This window comes from Macaca nemestrina, chromosome 3 (genome assembly GCF_043159975.1).
Source record: "Macaca nemestrina isolate mMacNem1 chromosome 3, mMacNem.hap1, whole genome shotgun sequence".
In the NCBI taxonomy this organism is placed as follows: domain Eukaryota; kingdom Metazoa; phylum Chordata; class Mammalia; order Primates; family Cercopithecidae; genus Macaca; species Macaca nemestrina.
This window is the reverse complement of record NC_092127.1, coordinates 143,671,608-143,694,704: the sequence shown is the minus strand read 5'-3', so window position 1 is coordinate 143,694,704 and position 23,097 is coordinate 143,671,608. Positions and strand designations below refer to the sequence as shown.

Sequence of the window (23,097 nt, the reverse complement as noted above, 5' to 3'; positions counted from 1 at the left end):
TGCCTTTGTTTAGCAAATAGCCAGCATGTACAGCTGATTATATAGTACACATTGACCTATAGGGAACACAATTTTGCCCAATAGCTGATCTCTTATCATTCTCTTTCAAATATATGTAAAATGTGTATATTATAGATACAGTATTAGTAGATATTATATATGTATGTATAGATTATATTTATAACATTTAAAAATATTTATACTAATACTTTATATGTATATTTTATATTTAAAACATTTTAACATTTATAACACTTTAAGATTTTTAGTTGGGAGCATTCAAAGTGATTTCAATTTTCTCGTTTGTACTTCACATTCTTCTCTAGTCAACATATTTTCCACAATGAATATGCACTACTTTTAAATCCAAAAAGAGAAAGAGTGCTTCTTTTTAATTAGGGGAAATAGAAAACCCTTTATTATAACATGTATATCATGTAGATAAATTAAATATTTAGTTTTCTTTTGGCTCTAAGTGTCTGTCTGAACATGATATACTTTGTAAGGTTACATAAAAATGTTGGAGTATAAACTAGAAATTATTTTGAAAAACAGACTGTCCTTGAGGTTTTTATCTAGGACAGCAAGAATTGACATAGAATGAGTCTGCAAACTGTAAGCTATTGTTTTACTTTGAAGAACAATATTTAAAATTATTCTTCAAGGTTTTAGTCATAAAATCATGAAAAGATTTTACCTGTTTTCTTATCTTTGTATATTTCAGTTTGCAAGTAAAAGCTTATCTCCCAACCATATATCCAAACAAGTGTGCAATCCACATACATACACAATAATAATAATAATAATAATAATAATAGCAATTTCTCAAAAACAGTGAACAGAGTCACCACTCCTATAAAAAGAACAATGTATTAGGGCTAATGGTAGAAAGAACAACCTCCTTGGATAACTTCAACTTCTGTCATTGTTTTAGTTATTATTTTTATTCATATAATTTCCATGTCCTTTTTCCTTGTCCAGACATCTCGTAGATTCAGACGTATACATCTATCTACTGTAGCCTAGATGTTCCACAGGCACTTTAAACTCAACATATACAGAACTGAGTCACTGATCTTCCCCCTGAACCCTGAATTTTCTATCTTACATTTTTTGGTACCTCTGTTTTTTGAGACATCATGATTTAGACTCAGAATTCTGCTTGACTCTTTCCTCTCATCATATCCCATTTCCATGTATTCACCACCAGATTCCCTCCGTAAATATTTCTCATGTATTAGCCCTTTATCATCTTGCTTCCACCACTGCTCTAGTTCAGGCCCTCCGCAGCAGTTTGTTTACTTGTCTCCATCTCATATTTACTCAATCTGACTTCTGCACAGCCTCCGGGGTGTTTTGCACACACAGATTTAACCATGTTATCTCCTAGGGCAAATTTCTTTGAGTCACGATCACCTATAGCATAAATTCTAAACTTCTTGTCTTACTGCTTTTACATGGCCCTTCATGTCTTACTGCTCCTACTCAGATCTATGCTAAAGCAACCCTGAACTACTGATAGTTTCCCTTTCATATACCTGCTGTTTTTCAGTTTTATACCCTTGTTCATGCTCTCCTCTCTGCCTAAATGCCATTCCCCTGTCTTTCAAGGCTGGAAATGTCTATACGTTCTTTTTTTTTTTTTTTTTTTTTTTTTTTTTCTTTTTTTCTTTTTTCTTTTTTTTTAAATTATTTTTTATTATTATACTTTAAGTTCTAGGGTACATGTGCATAACGTGCAGGTTTGTTACATATGTATACTTGTGCCATGTTGCTGTGCTGCACCCATCAACTCGTCAGCACCCATCAACTCGTCATTTACATCAGGTATAACTCCCAATGCAATCCCTCCCCCTTCCCCCCTCCCCATGATAGGCCCCGGTGTGTGATGTTCCCCTTCCCGAGTCCAAGTGATCTCATTGTTCAGTTCCCACCTATGAGTGAGAACATGCGGTGTTTGTTTTATACGTTCTTTAAAAATTAGCTCTATCGGCACTTCCTCTAGGAATTCTTACCTCTCTCCCCACACCAATTCCTTCTATGTTCTCCTCTGTGCTTGAAAAACACACTGAGCATATCTATCTCATTGCATTTCCAAATCATTTTACAATTGTCTAAGTCTGGCTTTCTCCAAAACAATGTGTTCCTTGAGGGAAGGAATTGTGTCTTATTTATCTTTATGAAATCACTTAATACTATGCCCAAGACATAGTAGGATCATGATATCAATTTTGAAAATGAAGTAATAAATAATGTGTTTTCCCCAAACCTACTGGGGATTAAGAATATGAGAATTGGGCTTGGTGGTTGGCTTTGTTAATTAATGTGCAGGAAATGCTACAAAAACAGACTAGAAGGCAACAAACATGCATTTAGCAAATAAGAAAATGATTCTTAGTTTACAAAGACTAGAATAAAAGGCAGGTTAATAGAAGGAATGTGTGCTTTTCACAAGTACTGTGTTGAGTAACCCTGAACAAGAGAATAATATTTTTAGTGGCAAATTTGGCTTAATTTTAGTTGCTTTTAGAAAATAAGACATAGTCCAGAATAAAAATCCTCACCCTTACTTTATCCACATTTGAACCCTCCCTTTCCAAATACTCCACATGCACCCCAGAACATAGAAAAAGAGATCAGAGCTCACCCCTTCCAGTTGCAGGAAGTAATCACTGAGATTCAGGGAAATTCCGGACATTACATGTGAGCAACTAAAATAATTTGGAGGTTGACACATTAATATATTATGGTAAAGGGCAGCATGTCTTAGGATAGGCTGGCTCAGGGATAGCACATGTAAAAGAGCTAAAAACAATATACATGAAGAGATGGAAAGTAGGAAAAGGAGCTAGAATTAGAAGATGAAAGAGCATCCATGTACCTTATCCTCTGAAGACCTAAGGAGAATTAGAGGTGGACATCTTATAAAGACTTCAGTCATGAGCTTCTGCCCCTTGTACAATGAAGTACAATGAAGCAGGTCAGATATGCTGACACTACAATCTGGCCCTACCTGACCCCATTCCCATTGCTTTGCTTAACTTTGGTTCAATGTTCCATTTGGTTCAGTGAGGAAATGTTTCCATCTTGAATAGGATATAGCATGTATTCAATGAAGGGAAGATAGGTGAGTCACATTCTAAGTGAGGAGCTGGTGGTCTAATTCCATATTAGTCTAATGGATATTGACTAAACCTCACTATGACTGTTTGTCAGGAAAGTGTTCTCATCAGGATTATTTGTCTTTCCCTGTACCTTTGAAAAGGGGCATACAAGGGTAGACACAACTTCAATGGGAGATCCTTTAGTGGAGGTGGGAGGAATGCACCATATAGGGGTAGTACTTTGCATGGAGGAGGTCACAACTCTAGGTTTTCACTAAGAAGTTTTAATACGGGTCTGATAGTTCTTAGAGAATTGTAAGAACTAATGTCTGTAGCCTACATTGTGGAGCTGGGTAGGACATCCAAGCAAACCCATGTATCCTGGGGGCAAAGCCCTGCTTGTGCAAATGATGTGAGGTGTATATCTGACTTTTGACACGTGAGGGACTTGGGTCTATGTAAAAAAATATTAGTGCTTTCTTTGATTCTATCTGGGTGATGATCTATACATAGTAGTATCTAACATGGCCTGGAATAATTGACACTTAATATATTTCATTTGAATAAATTTGATGTCCTGATTCCACGTGTACCAGATAAATCTGAATTATAATGACAGAAAGTAATGTTCACTTCATAATAAAATGATCCAAACATTGAATTTGTGAGTCATGGATTCAAAAGAAAAACAGTTTCTTATGCAGTTTTGGAAAAAAAAAACTGTATAAGTAATGTATAATTCAACTTTACCTGAGGATCTCATTCTAACAGTTCAAAATGTAAAACATTGCAATAGCCTGAAACTGTAATAGAAAATTCTACACACTTGAATTATAATGTGCAGATGACTGCATTTCTGCCTTAGACATGATTATGACCAGAGGCTAAATCCTTGAATTTGTTGTACCACATTTGTTCAATGAGTTGAATTAGAGGGCTGTGTGGTAATTCATCATGGTTATTAAAACATACGAAGGCTAAAATACTGATATAATACATTGGATTATAACATGAATTGTGGGATCTGGAAATCTTTCTAATTAGGAATATTCTGTTTGGTAATTTGCTAAACTTGTAGCATGCTTTGGAACTAGTATTTAGAACTAAATTAGCATTTATTAAAATAGTAAGAAGAAAATAAATTCAGGTCCTTAGAGTTGTGGGTCCAGTGTCAAATTGTGGAAATTACAGACAGTTCCTGGATTTTGTCCATATAACTTACAAGTCCAGCAAGTTATACTTGCTGTTCTGGGGGGCTTTCCTTTCACCCTTCTCATTGATAAAGGGGCTCTTGCTTCTGCTGGACATCTCAGCCACCATCACAGTCTACAGATCTTTCAATGCCACTTAACATCCTCAGCGATGAACCTTATAAATAGAACATATGCCCTCAACACCCACTTCCCTGAACCCAGAACTTCTGATGCAGCCGCTGCCATTGAAGCAGCCCAAACACTGCTGTCACATTTCATCAGCCTCTCTTCCCTCCCTCCCATGCCTTCCTCTATTGGAGCTGCTACTGTGCAACCTGTGCCTGGACGGGGGCAGCAAAGTGTCCCTCTCACCATTAGAGTTGGGGAAGAGATATGATTGGCAACAAATATTAGAATTTATAAAATTTTTTACATAAAACCAGTACTATAAATAAATTTTGGTTGTCAGTTTGCCCTTAAAATTAACACACACATACACATACTCTCTCTTCTCTCTCTCTGTAGAAATAATAGTATTATAAAATCTACCTAACTGCCACATGAACATTCTTGGGAAAGCACAATAAACATTTCTATAGCCAGCTTGCAAAATTTTAGAATAAATGTAATTTGTAGGTTGGGATCAACAAGGATAAGTTAAATATGATTAGTCACAAATCAGATTGCTAACTTTTCCCACCAATTTGCAGTGGAGGAAAATTCACTTTGTTATTATTCATAGTCATGTGAACTAGAAGTTTATCTCGTAATCAGATTCAAGGCATGTAGTAACAAAAGAGATATAAGCAAAATGCTTATTTCAGATGTGTTGTGAAATCCACTGAATCATTGTAGGCTGGTTGGAGATGAGTGTAAAAGGAAACCAGGACAACATAAGATACTGACATTTAAGGTGAATAAATCAAAGAAATCATGCTTGACTAGCATCTTCCTATCTTAAAAGAATTTTGGAAATGTTTTCAAAAGAGCAGAGCTAATGGTACAGCAAGTAGCACTGAGTTGAACAAGAAATTTAATTTTTGTTCTAAATATGCCACTAATCTGGACAGGTAACAATATCATTTCATACCAATGGTTTCTATATCTACATATAAAGCATTTGGAGTAGGTAATTTCTAAAATCCCCTAGAATACCATAATTTATGTCTTCACTTAATAATTAGAGTAGCAACATTGAATTGTTTGCTACCCTAGGAAATTGTTTATAGAGAATAGACAGTTGTGAGATGTATTCTGGTCATTGTCTTTTTCATGAAGTGAACAAAATAATCATTTGTTGTGTTTTTAGAGTCTATTTCTGCTGTATGAAATCTTTCCTCAAAACATAAAAGGTTCATATTCTTTGGGAAATGTGCCATGGAAAGGAAATGAATGCATTAATCTGGCAACTGCTGGTGGTGACTACTGAACTATTTGGAGGCTTGTTTATCTAAAGGTTAGCCAAAATTCTGGTAAAGAATACGGCCTGGAGTTCCCTCAAACACAACATTTTATGTGGGGCTTTCAATACTTGTGTAAGTAAGTAATTGTGCAGAAGACCAGCTTCCTGTACCGTTGTTACAATCTTAGTAATTCCTTTTCAAACGTAGAAACCAAAAGGCATTCAAAATCTAAAATAAATGTAATTATTAGTTTTTCTTTTAGCAATGTAAGATTGACATGACCATAGAATTTTGAACAGTAATACATTTGTAAAACAACGAAACCCATCCATACTGCCCGTATCTTTTCTTTAGACTTAATGTTCCTTGCCCAGATCTGTTATCTGCGAAATAGTACCTTATATCTCAATGGCTTCGAAGATATTGTTGTTTGGATGTGTTGCCTTCATCATAAAAAAAAAGTCCAAAACTTACTCATCTCTCCCATTTGAAACTGTTTTTCTTTGCTCCTTGCTTTTAGTATCACCCTGGTTGGAAATTTTGGAGTAATCTCTGACTTCTACCTTCCTTTTCCTAACATCATTCTATCCCGTTTACCACTGTACTTTTTCTTCCAAATAATTTCTTCCTTCCAAATGTTGCTGATATTGACCCTTTCTTTTTTCTCTTTCAACTGCTCTGTGCTTACCTCTATTGAGTAACTCCTAGATTATTTAATCAAATAACTTGCCAGACTCCCTATTTCTAGATTTTCTTTTTTTGAAGACATGGAACGTATTACTTCACCTCAGAATTAATTCCCTGTGTATATCACCATTTCAAAATCAATAATTCTATTTTTACTCTTAAATCAAATTGTATTTGGCAGTTTGGCTTGACTTTCAATGTCTTTTATAATTCATATTCTCTTACTTACATAATCCCTGCAACAATTGTTCTCTTTTTTACAATGTTATGGAACCTGCTGTGGCTAAATGGGAAAAATAGGAGATTTATTTGAAACAAGAAAGGAAGAATTACCAGAATTCATATAAGATTGGAATTCAAGGTTCAAGTTTCCTATCAGCCAGAGTACAGAAACCTTATAATATATAGGTGATTAGGCAAAGTCATAGGGGCAACTTAGACCTATGCTTGAGGCAACTCTAGACATCCCCAAACATACTTTTAAAACAAGTGTCAGAAATGTATAACTGATTCTCAATAACTTGTCTGAAGTTCAAGACAAAGGGCACAATTCTTCAAAGGAATACAGAAGTATCTAGCACCCAATAATGTAAAATCCATAATGCCCAGCATGCAATCAATATACTGTACATACAAAGATGGAGGAACAGATGATCTGTAACTGAAATAAATTTTATATATATATATATATATATATATATATATATATATATATATATGTTTCTTTTTGTTTTTGTTTTGTTTTGTTTTGTTTGTTTTAGACAGAGTTACACTCCAGTTGCCCAGGCTAGAGTGCAATGGTGCAATCTTAGCTCACTGCAACCTCCACCTCCTGGGTTCCAGTGATTCTCCTGCCTCAGCCTCCTGAGTAGCTGGCATTACAGGCACCCACCAACACGCCCAGCTAATTTTTGTATTTTTATTAAAGATGGGATTTCACCATGTCAGGCAGGCTGGTCTTGAACTCCTGACCTCATGTGATCCACCCGCCTCAGTTTCCCAAAGTGCTGGGATTACAGGTGTGAGCCACTGCACCCGGCCCTGAAATAAAATATTAACTAATGGAAATATACTCAGAAATGACAAAGTAGAAATGAGTGGTCACCAAATGTAAAACATCTAATATATATTTGATAAATATGCTAAAAAATTTATATGGTAAGAAGAGAATATGGAAGACATGAAAATAACCCAAATTAAATTTTAAAGAGAAAATATATAATACCTGAAATAAATAATATGTTTGATGGAATTAATAGATTAGAGACACTGCTGAAGGGAAAAAAATCAGTGAACTTTCAAAGCTGTAATGATGGAAACAACAAAAAATTAACAGTGGCTCAGTAGGGTAACATGTGTAACTGGAGTTGGACAGGAGACTGATAACAGGAGGATCTGGGAGTGTGGTAGAGAGGGAGCTTATAAAAAAAATGCTTGAAGAAATAAAGTCTTAAAATTTTTCAAATTTAATAAAAACTGTAAACTCACTGCTGTTAGAAGCTCAATTAAAATCAAGTAGAACAAACTTTTAAAAAATAAAATTACACCAAGGAACCAGTACATCAAAAATTGTGAAAAATACATCAAAGTGTAAAAGATCCATGACAAAAAGAAAAATCTTAAAAAACAAAGAAAAAGACATTCACATGCAGAGAAAAAAGGGTAAGAATTGCAGAAGGTATCCATCAGAAACTATGTAAGTTAGAGACAATTCAGTGGCATCTTTAAAATGCTTTAAAAAAACCCTGTCAAACTAGAATTTTATACCCACTGATTTCAAAACCAAGCTGAAATAAAAACATTTACAAATAAAATAATTTGAGAAAAAAACTTAAAAACTTTTATATAACCCATGGGTCAAAGCAAAAATCATAAGAACATTTAGAAAATATTTGCAATAAATTAAAATAAAAACAAATATATAACAAATTTTAAAATGAACCAAAGCAGTGCTCAGGGGAAAACTGTAGCAAAAATATGCTCATATTAGAAAAAAATGGCCACAAATCAATAATCCGATATGAGGAAAAAGAAAATAATAAACTTAAAGGAAGAAATAAATAAAATGAAGGACAGAAAAACAGTGAACATCTGTGAAACCAAAAGCTTGTTCTTTGAACACATCAATTAAACTAATAAACATCCAGCTAGGTTGATCAAGAAAAAGAAACAAATTATTCATATCAGGCATCAAAAGGGGACATATTACTACATTAACTACAGATAGTAAAGGCATAATAAGGGAATATTATGAACAACTTTATGCTAATAAATTTGACAGTTTAGATAAAATGGATGATTTTCTTGAAAGATACAAACTATCAAAGCTTGACTGAGGAAATAAATAACCTACAGAGTCCTATATATAAGCTCGTGCCAAGATGTTTACTGTCATTCAGCATTAGAGAAATGTAAATTAAATCCACAGTGATGTAGCGCTACATTAGTGGTTCCCAATATGGGGAGGCATTTTCTTCCAGGAACCTTTTTTCAAAGTCTGAATACAGTTTGGGTTGTTACAACTGGAGGGATGCTAACTGATATCTAGAGGGTAGAGGACAGGGATATTGCTAAATATCCTACAACGCACAGGACAAAAATTATCTGGCCCAGTCTACGGTACTGAGGTTAAGAAATCTGATACTACACACACACCAGAATAGCTAAAATTAAAGCGACCTATAACACCAATGTTGGCTAGGATGTGGAATAAAAGGAACTCATATATTACTAGTAAGAATGAAAAGTGTTAACAAAATCTTTGGAAGTTTCTAATAACATTAAACATGTGCTTATCATATCCAATAATCCTACTAATAGATATTTAACCAAGAAAAATAAAAACCTTTGTCTATACAGACTTGTGTGTTCATACCCACTTTATTAATATTAGACACACAGACTATGAAGAATTCAAATGTCCATAAACTGGGGAATGAATGAACAGATTGTGGCATATCTTTATAGTGGAATAGTACTCAGCAATCAAAAGGAATAAACTACTGATAAATAGAACAGCATGGATGACTCTCAAAAGCATTAGTCTATGGGAAAGAAGCCATAGTAAAAAGACTACAGACTGTTCAGTTCCAGTTAAGTGAAATTCAAGAAAAAGTCACTCTATAGTACTAAAAAAGTAGATCAATGGGGCCAGTGTGGGTGTTGAGGATCAAATACAAAGGGCCAAAAGGCATACTTTAGGGGGTGATGAGAACATTCTATATCTTAATTGTGGCGGTATGTAGATTACTGTACACATTTGCCAAAGCTCATGAGTTGTACACTTTAAAATAAAGACATTTCATTGTATGTAGATTATACTTCAAAATGTACCGACTAAAGAATAAAGAAACTGCGTGCCAAATTAGGGAAATCCCTTCTGTACCTATAGTTTCAAAACCACTCAGTCTCTGTGAAAATGGGACGCCTCTTGCCTGGCTAGGAAGCTGCCTCTGCAATGCCATAGTTCACACCACCAAACTGGATGCTTAGCGTCTGCCTCTCTCTCCTTAAACACTCTTCCAAACTAAAGCAGGGAAACTTATGTCTCAGCCAGAATCCTAGCTGTAATCAAGTGTGAGCAATGTGTTCCTTAGCAATTCAGGTTTCATAGTATTGTGCATTAAGGTATGTTAAACAGAAGTTGGAATCAAAAATGCATAAGCCATTCTAGAATATTCACAATTTTTCAGCCCAGCTTCATGTAGTGACTTGAAGTGCTAGTATTTCTCCTCCTTCTCACATATAATATATTTATTTTCTTCATTCTCAGTTGGGATGACTCCCTTGCTGCCTCCCAACTTTTCTCTCTCACTCACTATCAAATACTGTCAAATGTTCTTTTATCTGGAACCTTACTATCTTTTAAATTCTTGCTCCATTTCCTTCTTTCTGACAGTAATGTCCTTAGATCCAGGGAGGAAAAATTTACATTTCAGGGGGCCCTATGTTTAGGAGGTGCCTTTATAAAAAATTCTCATTATTCTTACAGTGGTATATAGTGGTGGAGGGAGCTAGGGTAGGCAGTGCTGTTTGGGTGGGGAATCGGAGTGGAACAAGACCTCTGTTATGGCTGGTCCCTCTTTCTTCTCTTTAGAGTATTGGCTTCTCCTCTATTCCTCACTCCTATTTGTGGGGTCCACAACAAGACTCTAGGAGCTCCAGACTCAGGCCTCTGGGTTCTTCCTGGTTCTTGGGAGTGTGCTCACATTTCAGGAGGGTAGCCTGGCCAGTGGATCACTCCTATTGACTGGTACAGTATTTCTTTTATGGGAACATGTGAGTTAGTGCTGCCAGAATGGGGCTGAAAGTTGATTTGGGGTGATTCTGACATATCAGACTCAGAACTCTGGGTTCAGGGCTCTGGGTCACCACTGACCCTTGGGCTTGAGCCATATGTGTGGGTCAGTGTGTCACCTCTCCCTTGTCTGTGGTCCGACAGCAGCTGTGCTCAGTCTGTTAACACCCTACCCTTTTTGCAGTCCTCACACAATGACGGAGACAGGAGCCCAGGGCTGGCCAAGCCTATGTCCTCCAAGGGCACTGTTGCCCAGCTGCACTAAGTGACTCTTTCAACGGATGACTCATTGATATGGTGAGGTGTTCTCCAAGGTCTCTCTTAGGCCATGCAGAATAGGGACAAACCTTTCTCGCTCATTCTACTCCCAGACTCCTTGTCTATTCTCCTGCTGTAAATGTGTGGAAGGCAGGGATGTAATAGTAAGTTGATGGCTAACTATTCCGTAAGTGCAGCCAAAATGTTAATTTTCCCAGTGGAGGTAATTTAAGATCTTGAAGAGGACTATATCTTACATTTCTTTTTCATTTTTCATTGCACGTAGCTTTCTATTAGGCACTAGCATGTAATTATTATTTTGTTCATTTTTCTCTGATAGATTGCTTGAAAGGCCCACAAAAATAGTCAACTTTCTCAATAAGTAGAACATTTTATTTAGAGGATCAAATACTTAATATTTTGTCTCTAAAAGAAAGAAGGTATTAAATAATAGTGGTTTGCTGCCCAGAGGTCAGCTTTCCTCAAGTGAAGTAGAATACAGTACATTTATTTATTTTTTTTATTTGGAGGCAATTTCAGACAAATTTTGCTTTTGAAACTCAGTTCTAAGTCAGTTATAGTGTCAAAGACTAAACCATTTTTTGGCATGGTATGAAAAAATATTAAGTAAATTAACACAGATTTCTTGAATGTAAAACAAGTGCCTTTTCCTTTTTTTGTGAATCATTTTCCCTTCAAGAAGTGCTTCTTATGGCATTGTGCTGATCCTGACAGAAGTGATTCTGATTTCCTTTCTCTGATGTGTGGTATGGCTTTTGAGGTCGATGTGATGTACTTTAGTGTGACAAGAAAGTCATAATGAGATTTATGGAATTGACTACAATCTTATTCCAGCCAGATTTTTTCTTAACAATCTAAGCCTGACATCAATTTGAATGATGAATGCACTCAATTTGAATTTTCTTTTGGCACACAGACAAATAATGGCATAAAAAATCTCATTTGGAGTGGATACCTGGTTCCAAGTCTATCAAAAGTCTATGTTAATAATAAAGTTGAAGCAGAAAAGATTTTTATTCTTGTTCTTTTTAAAATAAACACATTTACTTGTAAATACAAAATTCTTGTAAGCTGTTTTATGTTTATGTCAGAATAATGTCTTCAAATGTGAGTTTGGTTGAATAGTATGGGAGGAGTGCATTAGTGAAAAAAGGTAAAAATGGGTAGAAAAAATAATGATTACAATATAGAAAAGAAGATAAGATGGTCCAAAAACAACAACAACAACAACAACAACAACAACTAAGCAAAAACAAGTAAAATTTTGAAGAGCCCAGGGACATAGGAACATAGAAAGGAACAAACAACTTATGTTTTATTTTATTTAAATACTTTGAAGTGCACAATTGCAAAGGCTTTGCATACATTAAAATATAAGTACTTATTTTAAGAATAAAATGGTAAGATTGGATGAGTTGAGACTGACAAAGATTAGAAAAAATTTAGTAAGATAACATGTTATTGAATGTTTATTAAATTATCAAAATTGCTTTTTTTATTTGAAAGCATTACCAATAGTGTATACTGAGAACTGGAGAGGAAAGCAAACATCTTATAGAGAACCCTGAGTTCATACTTCTAAGACTATTCTGTTTTTACAGTAGTCAGTGATGACAATAACTTGTTTTTATTTTTAACTTTTATTTCAAGTTCAGGGTACATGTGCAGGTTTGGTATATAAGTAAATGTCATGGGAGTTTGTTGTACAGATTGTCACTCAGGTACTAAGCTTAGTACTAAATAGTCATTTTTTTCTGTGCCCACTTTCTACCCTAAGGTAGCCCCTAGTGCCTATTGTTGTCCTCTTTGGGTCCCTGTGTTCTCATCATTTGGCTCCCATTTATAAGTTAGAAAAAACAGTATTTGCTTTTCTGTTCCTGCATTAGTTTGCTAGGAATGTCAGCTTCAAGCTCTATCCATGCTCCTTCTAAAGACAAGATTGTTTTCTTTTTTATGGCTACATAGTATTCCATGGTGTATATGTTCACAATTTCTTTATTCAGTCTGTGGTTGATAGGTATTTAGGTCAATTCCATGTCTTTGCTATTGTGAACAATGAACATATGCATGCATGTGTCTTTATCACAGAACAATTTATATTCCTTTACATGTATATGCAGTAATGAGGCTGCTGGGTCAAATGGTAATTCTGTTTTCAGCATTTTGAGGGATCACCACACTCCTTTCCACAATGGTTGAACGAATTTAAACTTCCACCAACAGAGTATAAATGTTCCCTTTTCTCTGCAACCTCACCAGCTCTGTTGACAATAACTAGTTTTCATAAAATAAACTCTTCTGGAAAAGACTAAACTCCCTTTTACTACAATAATGAACCACCCCAGATAGTCATTGAAGTTTGGCGACCATTGAAGCAAATTTAATTAATTATTAGTAGTTAAGTAATAGAAGAAAAAAATAAAGGCAATTGGTAATACAGATCTGAATTCAAATTCACAACCACAACTATGGATGTTTAAGTGATTACAGGTTTTGCATTTGTAAACTTGGGGAAAATTGTGAGAATTAACAAAACTGTGTATGTATAGTATGAAGCTTTACCTATGCTAGATACTTTCCAGAGGTTTGGAGGTATAATCTTAGCATTTAAGGTAAACATGTGTCTCATTGTCTGAGAGTTCAAAACAGGTATAACTAAGGCAGAATGTGTGTGTATGTGTGTGTGTTCAACATGTATTTTCAAACATTTGGATTAAATTCAGAGTTGTGTTTTAGGTATAGATCAAGCACAACAGCAAAGTGGCGATGAAAGAAATGAGCATTTGCACTCACTCTAACATTAACAATCGTGTAATCTGCTTTAGCAAATATTTTTATTTATTAACAATTGAATGAACTTAGCAGTATTACCTGAGGTGTGGTTCACCAATACCAATAAGGCAGTTTGGTTTGCACACTTATGTCTAAAGAACATTTGGTGTGGAGATATAATGAGAAACAGAGTGAAGGAAAGGCTTTCTGGTGACACTAATGTGTACAGGCAGGTACATCACCAAATCAGAGTATGTAAGAGTAAAATTCTGGCATGTGAGCAATCCTATTTTGGAACACTTCTCCACTAATTTTTCCCAAACTTTGTTACTTAAGGAGGTAGGAATGTCATGCTAAATCAATATTCTCAAACTGTTAAACAAAGAATGGGGGAGAACAAAACAAAGTAAGAAAAAAATATGTTTAAAGTTTAAACTCTATGGGACATCCAATCAGCAAAATAAATTAAGTGTTATGGACTTTGTATTCTGTGGCTATTTTTACAGCTCTGATAAATGTAACCCACAGGATTTATGCACTACCTGAAGTCAAGTTGTTATCATATACAGATGCAGTGTCAACTCCAACACCACAGTGCATTACACATGCTCTAACTTACTAAATGTTTTGGACCATTGGGATGTCAGTAGAAGAATTTATGAGAGTTGAAAATTCAGATGCCTATGAACAAGACACTTTAGGTTCCCTGAGGAAAGTCTGAAATCACTTTGCACTTGCTTGTTAATCTCAGGTTGAAAAGAATGATGAAAAATTTTATGGACAAGCTCTTTGCCACAGTGAAACTCTGCATGCAAAGCCAATGTGAAACTAACAGAACTGTTCTTCCATCCAAGGAAGGGAATGTGATAGAGGACCTTAAGCTTTCTGGCAGGTTGCTCTTGGTGAACTCAATGTTTTTTTCCATACCATTCTGGGTAAGGGAGATCCATAATAAAAACACTGTCAGGAAATTTCTTTCAAGAACTGATACAGTTTGGCTGTATCCCAACCCAAATCTCACCTTGAATTGTAGTTCCTGTAATCTCCATGTGTTGTGAGAGGGACCCGATGGGAGGTAATTGCATCATGGGACAGTTACCCCCATGCTGTTCTTGTGATAGTGAGTTCTCACAAGACTTAATGGTTTTATAAAGGGCTTTTCCTCCTTTGCTCTGCAATTCTCCTTCCTGCTGCCACATGAAGAAGGATGTGCGTGCTTCCTCTTCTGCCATGATTGTAAGTTTCCTGAGGCCTCCTCAGCCCTGCAGAACTGTCAACCAATTAAACCCCTTTCCTTTATAAATCACCCAATCTCAGGAAGTTCTTTAGGGAGTGGGGTGCTGCTATAAAAATATCCAAAAATGTGGAAGTGACTTTGGAACTGTGTGACATGCAGAGGTTGGAATAGTTTGGAGGGCTCAGAAGAAGACAGGAAAAGGCGGAGAGTTTGGAACTTCCTAGAGACTTGTTGAATGGTTTTGACCAAAATGCTGATAGTGATATGGACAATGAAGTCCAGACTGAGGTGGTCTCAGATGCAGATGAAGATGGGAAACTTGTTGGGAACTGAAGCAAAGGTGACTCTTGTTATGCTTTAGCAAAGAGACTGGTGGCATTTTGACCCTGCCCTAGAGGTCTGTGGGACTTTGAACTTGAGAGAAATGATTTAGGGTATCTGGTGGAAGAAATTTCTAAGCAGCAAAGCGTTCAAGATGAAGCAGACCATGACAGTTTGAAAAATTTGTAGCCTGACAATATGATAGTAAAGAAAAACCCATTTTTTTTGAGAGAAATTCAAGCCAGTTGCAGAAATTTGCATAAGTAATGAAGAGCCAAATGTTAATTACCAAGACAATGGGGAAAATGTCTCCAAGTCATGTCAGAGACCTTCACAGCAGCCCCTCCCACCACAGGCCTGAAAGACTAGGAGGGAAAAATGAGTTTGTAGAAAGGCCCAGGGTCCCCTGCTCTTTGCAGCCTTGAGACATGGTGCCCTGTGTCCCAGCTGATTCAGTTCCAGCCATGGCTAAAAGGGGTCAAGGTATAGCCTGGGCCATTGCTGCAGAAGGTGCAAGCCCCAACCCTTGGTGGCTTCCACAGAGCGATGGTCCTGCAGGTGTGCAGAAGACACGAATTGAGGTTTGGGAACATCCACATAGACTTTAGAGGATGTATTGAAATACCTGGATGTCCAGGCAGAAGACTACTGCAGGGCACAGCCCTCCAGGGGAACATCTGCTTGGACAATGTGGAAGACACATGTGTGGCTGGAGTTCTCACACATAGGGGCACTGCCTAGTGGAGCTGTGAGAAGAGGGCCACCTTCCTCCAGGCCCCAGAATGATGGATTCACTGGCAGTTTGCACCATGTACCTGGAAAACTTCAGACACTCAATGCCAACCCATGAAAGCAGTCAGAAGCGAGACTGTACCCTGCAAAGTCACAGGGGTGGAGCTGCCTAAGGCTGTGAGAGCCTACCTCTTCTATCAGCATGACATGGGTGTGAGACATGGAGTCAAAGGAGATCATTTTGGAACTTTTAGTTTTAATGACTGCCCTATCGGATTTTAGACTTGCATGGGGCCTATAGCCCCTTCATTTTGGCTAAATTTTTCCATATGGAACAGGTATATTTAACCAATGCCTGTATCCTCATTGTATCTAGGAAGTAACTAACTTGCTTTTGATTTTACAAGCTCATAGGTGGAAGGGACTTGCCTTATCTCAGATGTGAGTTTGGACTTGGACATTTGGTTTAATGCTAGAATGTGCTAAGACTTTCAAGGACTCTTGGAAAGGCATGATTGTGTTTTGAAATGTGAGGACATGAGATTTGGAAGGGGCCAAGGGTGGAATGATATGATTTGGCTGTGTCCCCACCCAAATCTCATCTTGAATTGTACTTCCTATAGTCCCCACATGTCATGGGAGGAGCCCAGTGGGAGGTAATTAAATCATGGGGGCAGTTGCCCCTATGCTGTTCTCGTGATAATGAGTTCTCATGAGATCTGATGATTTTATAAGTGGCTTTTCCCCATTTGCTCTGCACTTCTTTTTCATGCTGCCATGTTAAGAAGGACATGTTTGCTTCCCCTTCCACCAAGTTTGTAAGTTTCCTGAGGCCTCCCCAACCCTGTGGAACTGTGAGTCAATTAAACATCCTTCCTTTATAAATTACCCTGTCTTGGGAAGTTCTTCATATCACTGTGAGAAAGGACTAATACAAGCACTAAGAATATGACTGCTCTGCATATGCAAGTCTTGAGAATTCTAGTCTTTTTTTTAAAAATCTATTTCCTGATTACAATATATTTTAATGATTAGAAGGCACAATGGAAATCAGCCCTGTAGTATCAGTTGAGGAAAAGGAATTAGAAGACAGTCCATGTTTACTGTCAAACTCACTAGTAAGTATAATCTAATAGCTGGATGTGTTTTGGGTCTTCTATCATTAAGTAGACCAGATTCAAACATATTGACCATTAACTTGATGAACTGGAATGTTCAAATGATTGAAATGATAATACTTGACTGTAAAGTAAAGCACAGATTTTTCATCACAACAGAAGAGTATTCATTTTATTAATTTAACTAAGTTTTTCCAGTTTTTTCCAAATTCAATAAATGGAGGCCCTTCAACCTAAAAAGGATAGGGAGTAGAAGTGTTACATCTTAAAAATTGTTCTATTTTAACTTATAAGAATTTGAATTATGTTTTTATTACAAAATTTTATCACATAAAATTTCATTTATATTTCACACATACTTTCAAATATCATAAGGTTGGATATTTGCACATACACTTATCATAGTATATAAAATCACTTTTTATTCATATTCTAAATTATAATTCTTTTCTCTCATATTAAGCATGGGCATTTTATTGCCTGTGACAAAGATGTAGGACACATGTTTACTGCTTATGACATATATCTCAGGGTTTCCTGGGGAAGAAATACAAGTTTGACCAAACATTGGAAGGTTCCACTCTTCTCACTAATGTGTAAATATACATCATTTAAAATTATTACGCTTTTGTTCCAAATCCCATTGTATTCTCTTCAAAGCTAGGCTGAACCATGAGGAAACATCAAGGATGGTCTTCCTTGAAGCTGGTTGACCTACAGCATATAAGAAACATGCTGAACATCTTCCTTGTCTCCTTTTTTAGGCCCTAACTCTAATATCAGTCCCTCCAGATGTTACCACATTAATTATGAAAAAAGTCAAGTCCCAAGGAAATGTTCTTCCAAAAAAAAAACAATAATAATAATAAAGAGGAAAAGAATATTCCTTTTACTAGGATATGAAAAAAAGTTGAAATTATCTAATTTAGGCCTCCCTAAAAATGGTTCCCCATAGTACCCAAGCAAAAGGTTCCCAACTGCCAATCTGACTAGGACCTGGGGCGGAGAGAGGTGGGTATTTCTACTGTAGGAAGCCTCACTCATTGACTTGCTCATATGCACTCTCAGTTTCTAAGAAGAATTGAAACTATTCCCAATCTGATTTGACTCTGGAACCATTTTTAGGAAGCATTGCTTTAATCCAGTGTTCTCCAGACCAAAAATGTTAATCCCTCCAATAGGGTTAATGTGAGGACTAATCCCATTAACACTGAACATCACACCTGGCAGAGGGCTATGCATGTAACATTTCCAAAAATAACACACTCACAACTGGAAATTTTCTATTGAAATCCTTAGATAATCAGTTAATTGCACCTCATATTTATTGCTCTATATAGGGTTTAACACACACAGGAATATTATAAGAATTATTTCAAAATGACTTTATGCCATTAAAGTGTGTCCCCCCCCCCAAAATTGTATATTTTCTATTAAGTGCATATGTGTTGAGGAAGTTTAGAAAACCTTTCTCTATGCTCCTGACCAAGTGTGACTTTAAATTTATTTTTCTATGAATCCCTGTTTAAATGAGGGAAATAATAAAAGTCTCTTGAGACTACGTGTTACATTACTGCATATGTTGGAGCTAATCAATATTAATTAATGTGTTTCATTGACTAGACTGAGACCTAGCTACTTCTCAGATATGACTTTGAGGGACATTTTTTATAGGAGCTTAAAGAGTAATTCAAGTTTTGAAAAAAAAATTATCATCTATGTATTTATCTATATCTGTATTTGTACTTATATTGATATGAATTTTGACATTGCTAATATTCCCATAAATAAAGGAATACTAGCAGAATAAAAATCCAAATAATAATAGTAACATCTTAGGGTGGTAAAATTATGGGTAACTTTAATGGTTTTATAGTTTTGTTCCCTTTCTGGATTGTCTTCAGTAGAGGTTGTCTTTATAATTAGAACAAAATAATATTATAACAAAAATCACGTTAAAATTTTCTTCAGATTTCAATTTTCTTTTATGTTACTGAGAAAGAGCTAGAAATTTGTTTTTCTTGATAATAAGTAAAGCTTTCCCTTTTTCCTTCCTCAGTTTACCTGTAATTTTAGGCTCTTTTTGAGCCAATAGGAAAAATCTCTCCTGAGACCAACTAATGATGTAGGTAGGAACAACAGCAAGGGCTTCTTATCCTTGGCTCATCTGCAGGCAAACATGTGATTCAACTTCTGAGGTCAGAGTGGCCCAGTGCAGCAACAGTCATCAAAATGAAAGATGCTTTGTAACACTCCATAGTCTCCCTATCCAAAAAGCTATGAAAGTTTTCAATATTATCTCACCAAAGATGTAGGTCTTTGCCAGTAAATCCATTTACAAGGCTTACTTTGATTGAAGATTTCTATGAATCTAGCAAATTATAATTTCTTGGTTATATAGTAACATTTTATAATAAATTATACTAACATATGTCAATAGTCTCAATTTCTTTGCAGCAGAATAGTAATTGAAATATACTTATGCTTTGTTTGTATGTATATATATATATGTATAAAACTCAATAAAACACTAACATAATGTCCTATATATTTTACTCTGTACAGATAATTTATTCTCTGATTGGAACAGTTATAAAACCAATTGGAGGTAAAAAGTAGTTTATCAAAGTGTTTAAAAATTGCCTCAAGAAGTCTGCATTTATAAAAAATGATGTTGTCTTGAAACAATTTCTTATGTGGTTAGCAAACCAACTATTCCTTCTTTACCAAAGATTGAAGATATACTACAGCTCCAACTAGGGAGTCATCAAAGTGTGTGTGTGTATATAAATATGTATATATTCCATATATATATGGATAAAATAATAATCCATATATATATGGATAAAATATATATTTGCATCCATACATATGGATAAAATAATAATCCAGATATATAGATAAAATATATATGGATAAAATATATAACATATATTTATATATTGTGTATTTTATATATTATAAAATATGTAATATTTAATATTTCATATATATTAAATTTTATACATAAATTAAATATATTCAATATATAAGTAAAATACATGTTATATATTTATATAATATATATTTTTATCCATATATGTCTACATATGTGGATAAAATAAGATTCATATATATATATGGATAAAATAATGACATAAAGAAACAGCAGCCATTCTGTGCCACAAATTTGCTGTTAACATATAGATGTTCAGGGGAGACCTTATTTTTATCCTGGACCCAGAGAAGTAAAGTCTCTTAATTATACTTTCTGCCACTTCTACTTTAGGAAAAATGTTCAAACTTTTCTCACAGAAGAAATGTAACCTCAGAACATCCTCCAGTGAGAAGGAGTAAGGCACCTGACCCAGCTGTAAAATATCACAGTTTTGCTATTTGAAAGTGTCACTCTTGAAGGCTGAACTATTTTTCACAGTGCCATATAAATACAGACATACAAAAGTGTATAATTTTAGAAATGGCAACATCAGAGGATGGAGAGAGAAACAAATTTAGCCTAAGCCAAGAGTTAGTTGGCTGACTTAGGAGGATGGGGTAAAACTCAGTTGGTAATCCTTGAGAAGGAAAAATGAAAACTATTCTAAAACTTTAAGAGATTTAATTTAGAGTTCTGTTTGGAAATTTTAGGCTTAGTAAGTCTCTAGTCATATTCAAAACTAAAGTAGGTATCCATATACGAAAGAAATGAAGGAATTGAACCAATTGCTGGCAGTGACTGGGGCCAAAGGATAAAGCATCAATAATGATTAAATATGTAGTCTGGAAATCTGTTATTCTAGACAGTGGAATAAGAAGAAATACTGGCATGGTGACCCAATTGTGGTTTGTTTTAAAATTACAAGTAAATAAAACAGGCTCTTATATACCTGTGGCAATTCCTAAGGGTCGCGAAGCATCTTAAAAGTGACAAAGTAACAGCAAATATATTTTTAAAATAATGTTTTCTACTTTTGATGACATGGGAGAAAATAACTTATGCTCAGTTTTACCCACAGAAGGAGCCAGAATGTATCAAAAGACACCCATTGCATAACTACACTGCTCTTGGATGATCTGCCCAAAGAAGATGTTTCTAGAAGATCCTGGGAGCTGCTAGAAAAACAAACTTGTTGATATAGTAATGGATTTTGAAAATTTAAATAGCTTAATATGTAATAGGTGTATGTGCACTTGCATGTTCTAGTCATATGCTACAGGAATAGATTCTGTAACCAAAATTACATTTTAGATTGTGATGGGTATATTTTGTTTGCCCTCCATAACCCCTGTCCACCTTGCTTCATGCCCCCAGGGAGAGTCCAGCTTCAACAGGCAACCTTGCTCTCATTGCTCTCAGTATACCGTTGTTTACTATGGTGATGAGTTATACTGTAAAAATTCCTTTTTTACTCATCTTCCTAATTTTTTTATTGCACACCCTTTTTTAATTGTCTTCATGACTAAATGGTAGTCACTTAGTAAAATGATTAGCAGTGCTTTAAAATATTAAGCATCTATTGTGGGTTAGTTTTTATGCAATACCATATTGATCCTCACAATAACAAATTAAGGTATATATTATTATTTATTTTTATAAAATGCAGAAACCAAAGGACATAGGGGTCAACATACTTGTCTAATTAGAAAAGAATTTTGATTGATTTCAAATCCAAGCCTTGTTTATTATTATTATTTAAAAGAACTATTTATTGAATCCTACTAAATTGTATTTTCTTTCAGAGAATACTGCCATACAAAGTTGAATTATCAAACTTTGCTTATTACTTTTAGCCTTTTCTTCTAGGGCTTTTCCACTCTTTTATTTGAAAGAAGTAACCCTTTCTTATTTTCTTTGAACATATTTTACCTACAACAGATTAGAATACAGTAATCCTAGCAATATATTTTTTTAGATGATACATATTAATCCAGTTACTGAGAAACTAAGCTGATAAATCAGATCTCAGTCTTGACAAATTCTTGGCTTTAACACATGCTAGCATGTCTGATATTTTTCCCAGGTTCTTTAAACATAAGATATACAATCAGACAAGAGTATTGCCATGTTAATATTATTTCTGTTACATTCATTGTATAGTTACAAAACATATAAAAGAATAAGAGAGAAACATAAAAGAGTTGATTTGGAATTCTATATAATTATGTAAATGCCTTCTAGTTTCCTTGTGCTCCTATACATCGTATCCTATAAACCTCTTTCTTAGTTCTCATGCCACACTTCTGTTATAGACTACTGTTCCCTTCCACTCTCTCAGACACACACACACACACACACACACACACACACACACACATTTTCTTCCACTTTTATGTCATTTATTTTCTTGTCAAACTTTTAGTTTTCTATGCTCTTTTTCCTCCACCTCCAAGTCACTTTTCAATCCACTACAATAGGGTTTTTTTCTGACCCATTACCACCACCACTTGACTGAAACTGTTCTTATAAAGTCACCAATGTTTTACTTATTTCCAGACACAATGGACATTTCTTAATGTTCATCTCTTCTTAAACATTTCCAATGAATTTGCGTTTATGAACTCATTCTGTTCTCACAATAACCCTTGAGGCAGGTATCATTAACTCCATTTTACTGGTGGGACAAATGGGGCAGAGAGAGTAAGCCAGGTAACTTGCCCAGTGTTGCTGAAGCAGAGCCAGGATTAGAACCCGGGCTGACTGATGCCAGAGTTTGCATTTTTCACCACTGTGTATTTCTGTACAGTCTGTGGCTGTTCTTGTCAAACTTCTACATTCTCTTTTATTCCCTGGCAGAACTGAAATCTCTCACATTCCTAGTATAAAAGCACCTCTCTCAAGCTCACGTGGCCTGTCCTTGACTTTCATGCTCATTTTAGTCAACAGGTGGCCACTTCTTTTATTTTTATTTTTTATTTTTATTTATTTATTTATTTATTTATTTATTTATTTATTTATTTATTTATTTTTTGAGATA

General features: G+C 35.3%; 1 protein-coding gene across 7 annotated transcripts in view; it reads right to left on the bottom strand.

The window, feature by feature from the left end:
* CFAP299 (cilia and flagella associated protein 299) overlaps positions 1 to 23,097 on the bottom strand; it is a 667,873-nt gene that overhangs the window by 46,793 nt on the left and 597,983 nt on the right. The window contains exons 7-8 of one of the 7 annotated variants that reach the window (XM_071093560.1): positions 19,448 to 19,514; positions 17,296 to 17,376 (exon numbers count right to left, since the gene is read on the bottom strand). The exons of the other annotated variants lie outside the window; for them this stretch is intronic. Coding sequence (XP_070949661.1) covers positions 17,311 to 17,376; positions 19,448 to 19,514 — 133 coding nt within the window. The 3' untranslated portion in view covers positions 17,296 to 17,310. Of the gene's footprint in view, positions 1 to 17,295; positions 17,377 to 19,447; positions 19,515 to 23,097 lie in introns of those variants that run through there. 7 annotated transcript variants of the gene reach the window in all.